The sequence below is a fragment of the Periplaneta americana genome, chromosome 9 (genome assembly GCF_040183065.1).
Source record: "Periplaneta americana isolate PAMFEO1 chromosome 9, P.americana_PAMFEO1_priV1, whole genome shotgun sequence".
Classification (NCBI taxonomy): Eukaryota; Metazoa; Arthropoda; class Insecta; order Blattodea; family Blattidae; genus Periplaneta; species Periplaneta americana.
In genome coordinates, this window is record NC_091125.1 from 56660246 (window position 1) to 56672530 (window position 12285).

Sequence of the window (12285 nt, forward strand, 5' to 3'; positions counted from 1 at the left end):
AAAGTATAATACAATTTTGCTCGTTTTTACTTCCTCTACGAGATAAAAATTGTTTTACATGAAACATTTCATAGCGTGTTTTGGGAAAACCATTGATTTAATTTCCAATATGCTCAGTCAATTTAAGAGAGTACGAGCGTACTGTATTAAGATAATAAATTATTGAAAGAATTTTACTTTTGTCCTTTAAATGGGCACAAATTTGGACTGAACAAACATAATTTTCGTTCTGAATAGGAAGTTTAAAATGTTACATTTGTTTGATTAAATTTTTGCACATTTAAAGGACAAAATTAAAATTTTTTCCATCATTTATTGTCATAATCAACTGCTCTCTTAAATTGAGTACATTGGAAAATTAATTAATGGCTTCCCAAAATACGCTGTGAAATGTTTCATATACTGTAAAACAATTTTTTTTCTCGAAGAGGAAGGAAAAACGACCAAAGTGTATTACACTTTTTGGTTTGAAAAAAAATCCTCTGAAATTAATAGCATTACTTCCGGTATACACTGTATACTGATACACTATGATTTTAAGGAATACTTGTACTGTTCAGACTTACACAGAGTGAATTAAAATCCAATTAGAGGAATATAAGCTGAGCTGTCTAATATGCATGCCGGACTTGAAGACGCACAGGTCTTGTCGTATGTAAGTCTAGTGTCACATTCATGAAAATGTAAGTCGGTAATTATGTAGTAAGCATCGACTAGGCCAGCTTCCCCTAATTTAGGTCTAGGCCACATACATTACTAGTACATCAATTTTAATTAAATTTTCTATATTTTCTGATCATTTATATATTGTCAGTCTATTTACACTTTAATGGGAAAGTATGTGCCCTGGACCTCTATTGCGGGAAGATGACCTGGTCGATGCTTACTACATAATTCGAAATAAGTCAACTTTACGGACCTAAGTCCAGGTACCTCACGATTTGTTATGCATCCTTCTGAATGGTAAAGAGGATACCATGCTACTCGTTGAATTGTACGTTAGCATAATTCCCTCTTCCACAGGAGTAAAGCAGGGATAAGCATATCTAGATTTACGGCACATAAAAGAGTCCTGCCCCCAATAGATTTCTCATGGCAAAATTGATCAGATTGAATGAATATTTATATGCACATAAATTATTGAATGGGCTCCTACCAGATCTAAGTCATGCGAACGAGTGAGTGTACAGACACATGTCCTCAAAGATTAATAATAATACAGGATTATATATTTCAAGTTCTTTCCTTCTCTATCTATAAACGTATTATTTCATATAGGCTATGAGGAAATTTCAAGGGTTAACTCTTTCGCACTTTCTCCTCAAATTATAGCCATCATCGTATCTCTTCATCTATGTTGGATAATCTTTTAACAATTTCTATTTACCCACAACTCTTTTCTCACATTACAATTCAGTCATAGCATCAATATAGGATACCTTATGCAGTTAAAATTTTCATTCAATAATATATTTAATTAAATAAAACAATAGAAACGCCATTTATCTATGATGAATATTTACGAATGCTGAGAAATACTCTTAAATGATGTACTAAATTACTTAAATGAACATTTGTGCAGGACGAGAGGTGTGGTTGGAGGCATGGCGGCTGCCTCATTCTACATCATGTCCTTCCTGGCTGCCAAGACTTTCCTGGGCATGGATAACGCTCTCCAGCTGTACGGATCATTCTGGTTCTTCGGCGCCGTCAACGGCATCTGCTTCGTGTACTTGTACTTCCAGCTGCCGGAGACGGAGGGAAAGACTCTTGAGGAAATCGAGCGCCTGTTTGCCGGAAAGAAACGACGCAGCAAATGAACACGTCCTTGGCTATAGGCTGAAATGAATATAGGCCTACTCTAATAGGCTTTCATCGTCTCAAGACTTGACATTACTAGCCTACATGCACATATTACTTTCTCAGACTATACATAATAATAAGTTTACAGGGGAAACGTTTGACCACTGACAAACTCTATTACATAGAAGGGAAGTTCTATCACATGAGGAAAAAGAACACCTTACTAATGTTACATTTTTTCTTACAAGTATGCTTTACTTGCTAAATCCAACTTAATTCGTTGTCAAATATATTCCATCGCACCATTAGTTTGGAGATGCCGCTGTTGTAGAATTCAGCCGGTCGAGCGCGGAATCACCACCGGACAGCGATCCTCGCGTCGTCGTCAAAAATAACCCTCTGATTTGCCATATTGTCTGTCCAATGTGGTTTTTCTCCATGATAACGCCAGACCTCGTGTGGTAAACAAGATCGCGGCCCAATTGCAGTAATTCGAATGGGAGATTATGGAACATCCACCGTATAGTCCAGACCTCGCCCTCAGTGATTATCACGTGCTCTGCTCTGTCCATTGAAGAAGTTCATGGCAGGTCAGAGGTTAATTTCCGACGACGACTCGAAGACCGCTATTCCACTGTGGTTCCGCTCTCGACCGGCTGAATTCCACAACAGCGGTATGGCTAGCTAGTGGTGCAGTGGGCTAAATGCCTTAACCGCGGTGACGACTATGTTGAAAAATGGTGAAAAGTACTTGGAACACTGCCTTTATTTTGATTTCCCTGTATGTCTATTAATGTGGATGAAAAAAAAAATAGGAACAAAAACTTTTTGATTCTCCCCCGTAATAGTACAAAAAGAAAAGACTATGCACCTGACAGTTATGTCTCATCCCTTAAAATATTTTAAAATCATTCATTATAAAGTTCTGAAAACAACATCAAATCATGATTGCAACTACTTTTACATCTGTAGTTTAAATATTAGATGATTTAAAATGATTTTTTCATGTGTCATGTACAAGTCCTCTTAAACATAGATGTGAAACTAGTTTTGAAAGCTGTTCTTTTGTACCTTGCTGTTCAAATTGAGAGATAACTTATTTGTATTTAATCTTTAAAGTTACTCTCAAGTACGACTAAAAGATGGTTACGACCCGGGAATTTTTGAAAATTGTCTTTTTCAGAGACAAGGTTTTTATGCAGCATATATCTGTGGTACAGAATCTCTGGGTTAGCTCCTCTTCCCAAAAACATGCTAAATATCACTCTTAAAATACATCACCCATGGCAAAGCTTGTTTCCTTGACACTGGAAATTACTGAACACCTAGGATAATGTTTCATCGAAAACTGAAGCTTAAATTGGACGAAATAATAATGTAAACCCCATTCCCTGAAAAAAATATCTGCTATAATAAAGAAAAAAAAGCTTGTAAGTATCGAAGATTAAGTGGAATAATAAGTCTCTGCTGAGTAACACCTGCAATTGAAAGCATTGTTAAACCATTACGTAATTAATTTTATCTTGGATACTGATTATTTATTACTGGGAACAGACGTAGAATATTGAAATCTTAAAAAAATAAACAATACATTATGCAATATTCTGAAAACTTGTCGAGTCTATCACAGGCACTAACTTGCTGCTGAGAATAAATATTAAATAAAATGTGTCATGTACATGACGTATATTATCTCATATATTGCGTCACGTAGTAACTCATATTTTAGTCGAAAATATCAAAGTTATACGAAGGTTGGGGCACAAGTCATGGCAAGTATTTTTTTTGTGAGAATTCCACCCACGGAAAATGTGAAATATACAGATGAAAAGACAAGGAATGGACAAAATGTACCGATATTTAACAACACTCCAACATTTTGCTCCTCATATTTATTACGGTCGTTGCCATAACATTACAGGGTTTTTGTGTCAGAATCATTACAGCACACGTAACCGTTCTAAACGTCCTCAAAGTACTGTAGCTACCCACCTCGCGACTGTCCGGTATGGAAAGGCATTAACCCCGACAGCTTCTACCAACTCTTTGTGGCATTCTCTGGCATTCCTCCCACGGAGAACGGCTATTTTGATATAAGAGCGTTGTTCAACATGAGTTACATCCATCCTGCACGGCGCTTCACTGACAACTCATTTAACATTACTTTCTGTTTTATTAGACAAGCACAGAGCATCTTGTGTTGTGGACACACACTATGACTGCACGGCTTCCGTGCGACATATGACATTTTGTGATACCAACCCTTACCTTTGAAAAAAAATAGTTACCATGATTTATGCTCCAACCTTTGCATTTTACAAAATTAAAAGTAATAATCAGAAATTGGATGTCCTCTGTGAGTTACACAAGTAAGGGAACTGTATTACACTTGTGTCTTCTGACTTTGTATTTGTAGTTAATAATAATATTACTAGTTACAGTTGCATTGTTCTATTCCACAGAAAATTTTAATATCAATAAATAATTTTATACGTTATAAATGAAGATTAAAAAAAAAGAACCATAGTCCAAAAAATGCAAATTTTAGATATTAAACATCTGGTGGGCGTATTGTAACGGCCATCTGAATTAGTTTTTAGTGGAAAAAAACTCCACATTTCTATTTTTTAGTAGGTTATTTTACGACGCTGTATCAACATGTTAGGTTATTTAGCGTCTGAATGAAATGACGGTAATAAGGCCGGTGAAGTGAGTCCATGGTCCAGCACCGAAAATTACCCAGAATTTGCTCATATTGAGTTGAGGGGAAACCCCGGAAAAAACCTCAACCAGGTAACTTGCTCCGACCGGGAATCGAACTCGGGCAACCTGGTTTCACGGCTAGACACGCTAACCGTTAAGGCTGGTTCACAATAAACCGGGAACGGAAACTACAACTAGAACGAGAACGGAAATATTGTTAAAATAAATGTATTTAAATGTGAGCATTCACAATAGTTAATTGTGAATGCTCACATTTAAATGCATTTATTTTAACAATATTTTCGTTCTCGTTCTAGCTGTCGTTTCCGTTTCAGGTTTATTGTGAACCAGCCTTTACTCAGAGGTGTGGACAGTTTTATGTTATAGGAGTGAAAATGTTCAGAGGTTTTCATAAAACAACCTTAGTCCAAAGACTTATGTTATGAAAACAGCCATTCTCCAGGACAATGGTAGGCCTAGCATTTACAAATATCCCATTCATATCATATTGAAACATTTATCCATATAATTTTAAACTGTAGTAGATTGGCAGTACTGCTTCTTATGTACGCGGCTAAAAGATACTTCAGAGAAAAATACTTTAGCAGGTGATTTGTTGCATTCAATGCTTTTGTTCTCTAGAGAGAAAGGCGGTAGAAGTCTGTACAGAATATATGATTAGTGTCCAGCACACGGGAATTTTGTCGTTTTAACCTCCTTTACGTCCAACTTTAAGATTTTCAAGGTCTAAGCGGAATTCATGTTAAAATCATAATTATTAGTATATTTCTCGATTCCATGACGAAAAATAAAAAAAAAAGTGCCGGAACGCCGTTCTGGCGCGTAACGCGAAAAAAAACACTGGATGTATTACTTATAGAGTCGTCTTTGGGTGCAGAAGTAATACCATGGAAGAAACGTAAGCAACGAAAGGAGAAGAAAAAGGAAATAATAAAGAAAAAGAAGATTAAAGGAAAGGCACACTTCAGCTACAACAGAATGGTATTTCTTAAAACAACCATTGTCCACAGTTACCTACATTTACACATGTATTTTTATGAGCTATAAATGTACTTCAGTTTTTCCCAGGTTTCTACAACACCTTAAGAAATGACATGATGAATTTCATACTTGATATGTCAATAACACCAATGCCAGATAGTATTTATTTCTCCTGAAAATTTGTCTTTTTGGACTGTGGTTGTTTTTCCAAAAAACCCTTCAAATATTTTCCAGTTAGTGAAAGAATGGTGATATTTCAAGTGTTGTTAATATTTCAAGAATATTCGTGTAATATTAAGAAGCAACAAATTTAAATGCGGTTCAGTAACAGCAATATGTAAACTGTGTATCATTGTGTATTTGTTTGTATAGTTTTTTGTGTGTGTTTAGTTTGGATAGTTTGTTTGTGTGTTCAGTTTGTACAGTTTTTTGTGTGTTTAGTTTTGATTGTTTGTATAATTCGTGTATTTAGTTTGTATAGTTTACATGTTTAGTTTGTAAGTGTATAGTGTGAGCTCTCTTGGACTGTCTCCCCAAATGTAGCAAACTTTCTAGCTCACCCTGTACTAATGTAGGAGGGCGTTACCCTTATGGGATTTCAGGCTTTTCATATTTCATAACAGCATGATAATGAAAATTGCTGTGCAGATAAAAAAAATAATAAACATTCATTCTAGCATTCTATTCAAATATATATTGCAGGTTCGATTACTACAAGCATAATAAATGTGTGATAGCGGATATAGGTCAAAAGACCACAAACATAGATACGATCACATTTTGCTAGACGTCATTCACTACATTGCTACACTTAACATATCGACTCAGTAGTGGATTTGTTGTTGTCCTACTTCTTTCGCTTACTTAGTGGTCAATACTCATCTGATATATATGTGTGGTGTTTGTGCAAGGTATTTGAATCAGGTTAGTAATCAACAATTTCTTTGCAATATGTACACCTTGTTCATCTTAAAACACCAATAAAACAAAAGGTCAAAGCTCTAATAAGAAACATTTATTTATTTATTTATTTATTTATTTATTTATTTATTTATTTATTTATTTATTTATTTATTTATTTATTTATTTATTTATTTATTTATTTATTTATTTATTTATCTAATAGCAAGTAATTAATTAACATAAGAACTTTTAAAATAACATTAAGCATAACTATAATGAAATATCAGAGAATTAAGAGAAAGACTATCAGTAGCCAAGCGAGTAGAGCAACAAGTTAATATTAGAAGATTCAATCTTCCGAAATTAAAGAACAAGGAAACTAAGCAACATTATCAGGTCAAAATTTCAAATAAGTTTGCCGTATTAGCAAGTTCCGACGAAGTTGAGGAAGAGTTAGATGTTAATAGCGTGTGGGAAAATATCCGAGATAATATCAAAATTGCAGCTGAGCAGAGCATAGGTTATTATGAAACTAAGAAAAAGAAACCGTGGTTTGATGAAGATTGTTGCATGGTAGTGGAAACAAGGAAAAAGGCAAAATTGAAATTCTTACAGGATCCAGTTGAAACGAATAGAGATAATTATTTCAATAAAAGACGGGAAGCAAATCGTACACTTAGGAATAAAAAGAGAGATTACTTGAAGGAAAAACTGAATGAGATAGAAACAAATAGTAGAAATAAAAACATTAGAGATTTATATAAGGGTATAAAGGAATTTAACAATGGATATCAGGCAAGGGTAAACATGATCAAGGATGAGAATGGTGAATTGCTTGCAGACTCTCATTCACTACTGAACAGATGGGAAAACTATTTTGGGCAACTACTAAATATACATAGGCCAAATATAAATGATCGGGACGAAATTCAAATACAAACTGCTGAGCCATTTATACCCGAACCCACACTTTCTGAAGTCGAAATTGCGATAGAAAATGTAAAAAAATTATAAGTATCCAGGTATCGATCAAAATGCAGCAGAATTAAACAAGAGGATGGAAGCTCATTATCTAACGAAATTTATAAACTTGTACTTTCTATTTGGAAAAATTAAATTCTACCAGAACAATGGAAGGAGTCCATAATCGTACCTCTCTTTAAGAAGGGGGACAAGACTAACTGTAGTAACTTTCGAGGAGTATCACCTTTTGTTGACGTCGTACAAAATTTTGTCCAATATTCTTTTGAGAAGATTAACTCCATATGTAGATGAAATTATTGGGATCATCAATGTGGTTTTAGGCGTAATAGATCAACTATTGATCAGATACTTTGTATTCGAAAGATAATGGAGAAAAAATGGGAGTATAAGGGTGCAGTGTATCAGTTATTCACAGATTTCAAAAAGGCGCATGACTCGGTTAAGAGAGAAGTTTTATATGATATTCTTATTGAATTTGGTATTAACTAGTTCGATTAATTGAAATGTGTCTCAGTGAAACGTACAGCAGAGTCCGTATAGGTCAGTTTCTGTCAGATGCATTTCCAATTCACTGTGGGCTAAAGCATGGAGATGCACTATCACCTTTACTTTTTAACTTTGCTCTAGAGTTTGCCATTAAGAAAGTCCAGGATAACAGAGAGGGTTTAGAATTTAACGGGTTACATCAGCTGCTTGTCTATGCGGATGACGTGAATATGTTAGGAGAAAATACACAAACGATTAGGGAAAGTACGGGAATTTTACTTGAAGCAAGTAAAGAAATAGGTTTGGAAGTAAATCCCGAAAACACAAAGTATATGATTATGTCTCGTGATCAGAATATTGTACGAAATAGAAATATAAAAATTGGAAATTTATCCTTTGAAGAGGTGGAAAAATTCAAATACCTGGGAGCAATAGTAACAAATATAAATGATACTCGGGATGAAATTAAACACAGAATAAATGTGGGAAATGCCTGTTATTATTCGGTTGAGAAGCTTTTATCATCCAGTCTGTTGTCAAAAAATCTCAAAGTTAGAATTTATAAAACAGTTATATTAACGATTGTTCTTTATGGTTGTGAAACTTGGACTCTCACTTTGAGAGAGGAACATAGGTTAAGGATGTTTGAGAATAAGATGCTTAGGAAAATATTTGGGCCTAAGAGGGATGAAGTTACAGGAGAATGGAGAAAGTTTCACAACACAGAACTGCACGCATTGTAATCTTCACCTGACATAATTAGGAACATTTAATCCAGACGTTTGAGATTGGCAGGGCATGTAGCAGGTATGGGCGAATCCAGAAATGCATATAGAGTATTAGTTCGGAGGCCGGAGGGAAAAAGACCTTTGGGGAGGCCGAGACGTAGATGGGAAGATAATATTAAAATGGATTTGAGGGAGGTGAGATATGGTGATAGAGACTGGATTAATCTTGCTCAGGATAGGGACCAATGGCGGGCTTATGTGAGGGCGGCAATGAACCTCCAGGTTCCTTAAAAGCCAGTAAGTAAGTAAGTAAGTAAACAATAGTAGACTAATTAACACAGCCGAACATCACAATCAAAGCATTCAATTATTAAATGAACACATTACAAACTCCCAATTACCTATTACCATTTAAAAACCACTGATCGATCAGTTATGTCAGTCAAGTGACCGATCCTCTCCCCTCAACTGGTCACGTAGTCCAATTAATTAAACTAGTCCACATTTGTAAATAATATTGTTATGCGTTATTAACCTATCATCACACTTAACACTTGACAAGTTTGCAGACGGAAAATCCATTAAATTGAATTCCATCAACTTATCTGAAGACATAACTATAAAAAAATTACCGGTTTTTGGTAACAAGCTTCCTGTTTGCTTGAACTTTGTATCCCAGGAGTTATTCTCTTACAGTCAGGAATGGAATATTGTCTTTTGAAAGTGAAACTCAAGACGAAACCGACCCTATATACTCGTATGCCTAATAGATTGATTCTGGTAACAAAGGGCGTACGACACTTTCTACTAAATAGTTCACTTGGCTGTAGCTTCATAAAATATTAACAGTTTGTTTATTTCTTCAGTCTAGTTACGACTCGATGGCAAGAACATTACTCTTACATATCGCAGAATGTATACTACTAAATTATGTCTGTTTGTTGTGTACATTTTTAGTTATAAATATTCCTTCCATTGGTGTTTTAAACAGAACACGGTGTATTCGTAGGTATGTAAGCTGGTTTTTAGTTGTCTGATCATAGCATTTAAACTGATTAACTTGGAAACAAAATATACTATAGGAAAAGAGCGCCAGTTAATGATAGATGTTTAGTATTGATTCTCAAACATATACAGGTACATACTGTTGAAGAAATGTGTATTGCTATTTATTCAATGAGGAAAGAGCTTCAGAATGGCAATCGGCGAATTCCTGATCAGGACAAATAGAACCGAAAAGTTAATAAAAAAGCATACTATGCACATACACGTGGTGTAAAAGTACAGAATTTGTCGTCGCTTTCTCAATTCTGAGATATTTTTAAATTTTGATCAACATTCAGTAGCAGTTTCTTTCAGAAGTCAACGCAGTTACTATCTACGTAAGTTTTCGCAGTCATTTTGATGTGCAAAGTCTACATTTGACCTACACTGATAGAAAAAATGAAAGGATGTATGAAACGATTTCTTACATTGACATCATTAGATTTTGGTCACCTTGAAAACACTTACATCATAATTGATAAACTGTGGATAACGGATAAACTCAACAACGTGAAGGCACATTCTTATACACAAGGGGAGCCTGTTTATATGCATAACCTGCTTGGAAGAGCTTACCCTATTACATTAACTAGCCATACCCGTGTGCTTCGGTGCACTTTTTAGAAATAAATATAGTTGACTTAAATCTATAATATTTTGAAATATAGCTTTGTAATTACCAGGCAGCGCATTTGTGTTCCCAAACGTACAGCGGATCGCGTAGTTTCTTCTGGTACATCTATTACGTCACGTGAGTTCATAAGCAGGACAAACAGGTACGCATAGACTACGAATCATAGTACAATACAGGCGCTCCATCGTCAATGATGTTTATGTAACACACCAAGTTACGACTACATTGTGATCTGATTCTAATACTAAGTTGAATTTTCATTCAGACTTTTGTGTTAATATTATTTTAATTTATCAATCTACTGTATGTTATATTGTGTTTAATTTTGATCTGTATTTTTTAAATAATTTTCTAACTGGGCTTGTTTCTGAATACAGGTTTGTCCCATTCCAATGTCGTTGAGCCTAAATTAATTTAACTTAATTTGTAAAATATACAATATTTATTTCTTCTTTATTTTCTTTCAAAAGAATATCTAAAGCAAGATCTACGTTACAGTTGGTTATATTTGAATTTCGGGAGGACTATTTCAGCATAAGAAATGGAAACATACTATGATTTATGTGAAATGATGGTCTGTGCTATGATGTAATGTTTTATAAATATGCCCCTGTAATGTCATGTGACGTAGTTCATTTAAACTCCTTCACAACCAATAAACTGAATTATCAAGCTCAAGAATAGGTCTAAGATTTAAAGACAAAATTAAACTCTCTGACCTTGATGTCTGCTACCAAGAAACCATGCAAGAAATAAAAAGTGAACAGCAGATTCCTGCACATTAATCGCTGTGGATAAGACGACAGACTGCAGTGAATCACTTATAGTCCATCTCACTGTGGGAAAATTCACCCTAAAACCCCCAACCAAGCTATTTTTTTATTGTATTCAAAACCCTACAACATACGAATCATTATATTGTAGTCACATTTGTTCACCATGGTTTGAAGGTGTAGTGGCCCAATACAGACCAAAAGGAAAAATTGCTAGTTTTGTTCACCGATGCTACAGCGTACCTATATGTTGAAATCTGCAAATGCTCTTAAAGTGTTCTATCTGAACATAATACACTTCACATGCCTCACTAATGCTCTGCAACGTGTTACCGAAGAAATAAGAACGAACTTCCGTCAAGTTAATAAACTTATTATATCTATAAAAAAAAAGCTTTTTGTTTAAGCTCCTCAAAGACTTCGGCGCTACAAACAGCAATTGTTTGCTTTGTCTCTGTCTCCAGAGCCAGTACTCACGATACGAACATTTCGAAATTTGTAAAATTGGTAGTTGAAATGTTCTTGGCATTGCATGACGCTCAAGCTGCTTTCAGGGAACCTAAAATGGAATGCTCAATTGCAAACATTACAACCAATTTTGGTTGACTTCCAGAGAAGATTACAATATTAGAATCTTCAGGACTTTCCTTGCAGGAATCCATGGATATTATGGAAAGTATAAAACAAAAGGTATTTAATGTCAAAAGGAGAAGTTGTAATAAACATTCCTCGAAAATTATAGGTAGTAACTGATATATTTTGCTAAAAAAATGACGGCCTTCCCTCACACCCTTCACCACTTAACTGTTAGCTGAGTTTCCAATTCTTGAAGTCACTGCCATATTGTATTTCTGCCACGCGTCTAAATGTTGAGGAGAAGATGGGGGTTTATGAGAATTTAACAATTCCAGGAAGAGAGGCCATCATGTTTTGGAGCAAAGTCTAGAATCCCCGGCTACTCTACTTTCCTCACTGTATGCAAGATCGTGAATGGTGAAGAGGTACAGTCTCCAGAGGTCATACCCCCAGGAAAAATGGTCTTACTGAAGTACAGTCGTGTCCATCTTGCAATGTAGAAAGATCATTTTCTTCGTACAAGAACATTTTATTGACAGATGTCTCTCATTTACACCAGAAAATATGGAGAAATGTCTCATAGTAAACTGTGCAATGAAGTAAACAGTGTGTGTTAATATTTATTAATTTTTTTTAATAGTTTATAAAG

At 34.9% G+C, this 12285-nt stretch overlaps 1 protein-coding gene across 2 annotated transcripts in view; it reads left to right on the plus strand.

Annotated features, from left to right (window-relative positions):
* Positions 1-12285, plus strand: part of LOC138705947 (facilitated trehalose transporter Tret1-like) — a 256949-nt gene that overhangs the window by 22555 nt on the left and 222109 nt on the right. The window contains exon 7 of one of the 2 annotated variants that reach the window (XR_011333865.1): positions 1583-3769. Coding sequence is in view for 1 of the 2 variants with exons in the window: in XM_069834756.1 (XP_069690857.1) it covers positions 1583-1820 (238 nt within the window). In the remaining variant the exon portion in view is untranslated. Of the gene's footprint in view, positions 1-1582; positions 4746-12285 lie in introns of those variants that run through there. The other variant, XM_069834756.1, reaches the window with a different exon arrangement.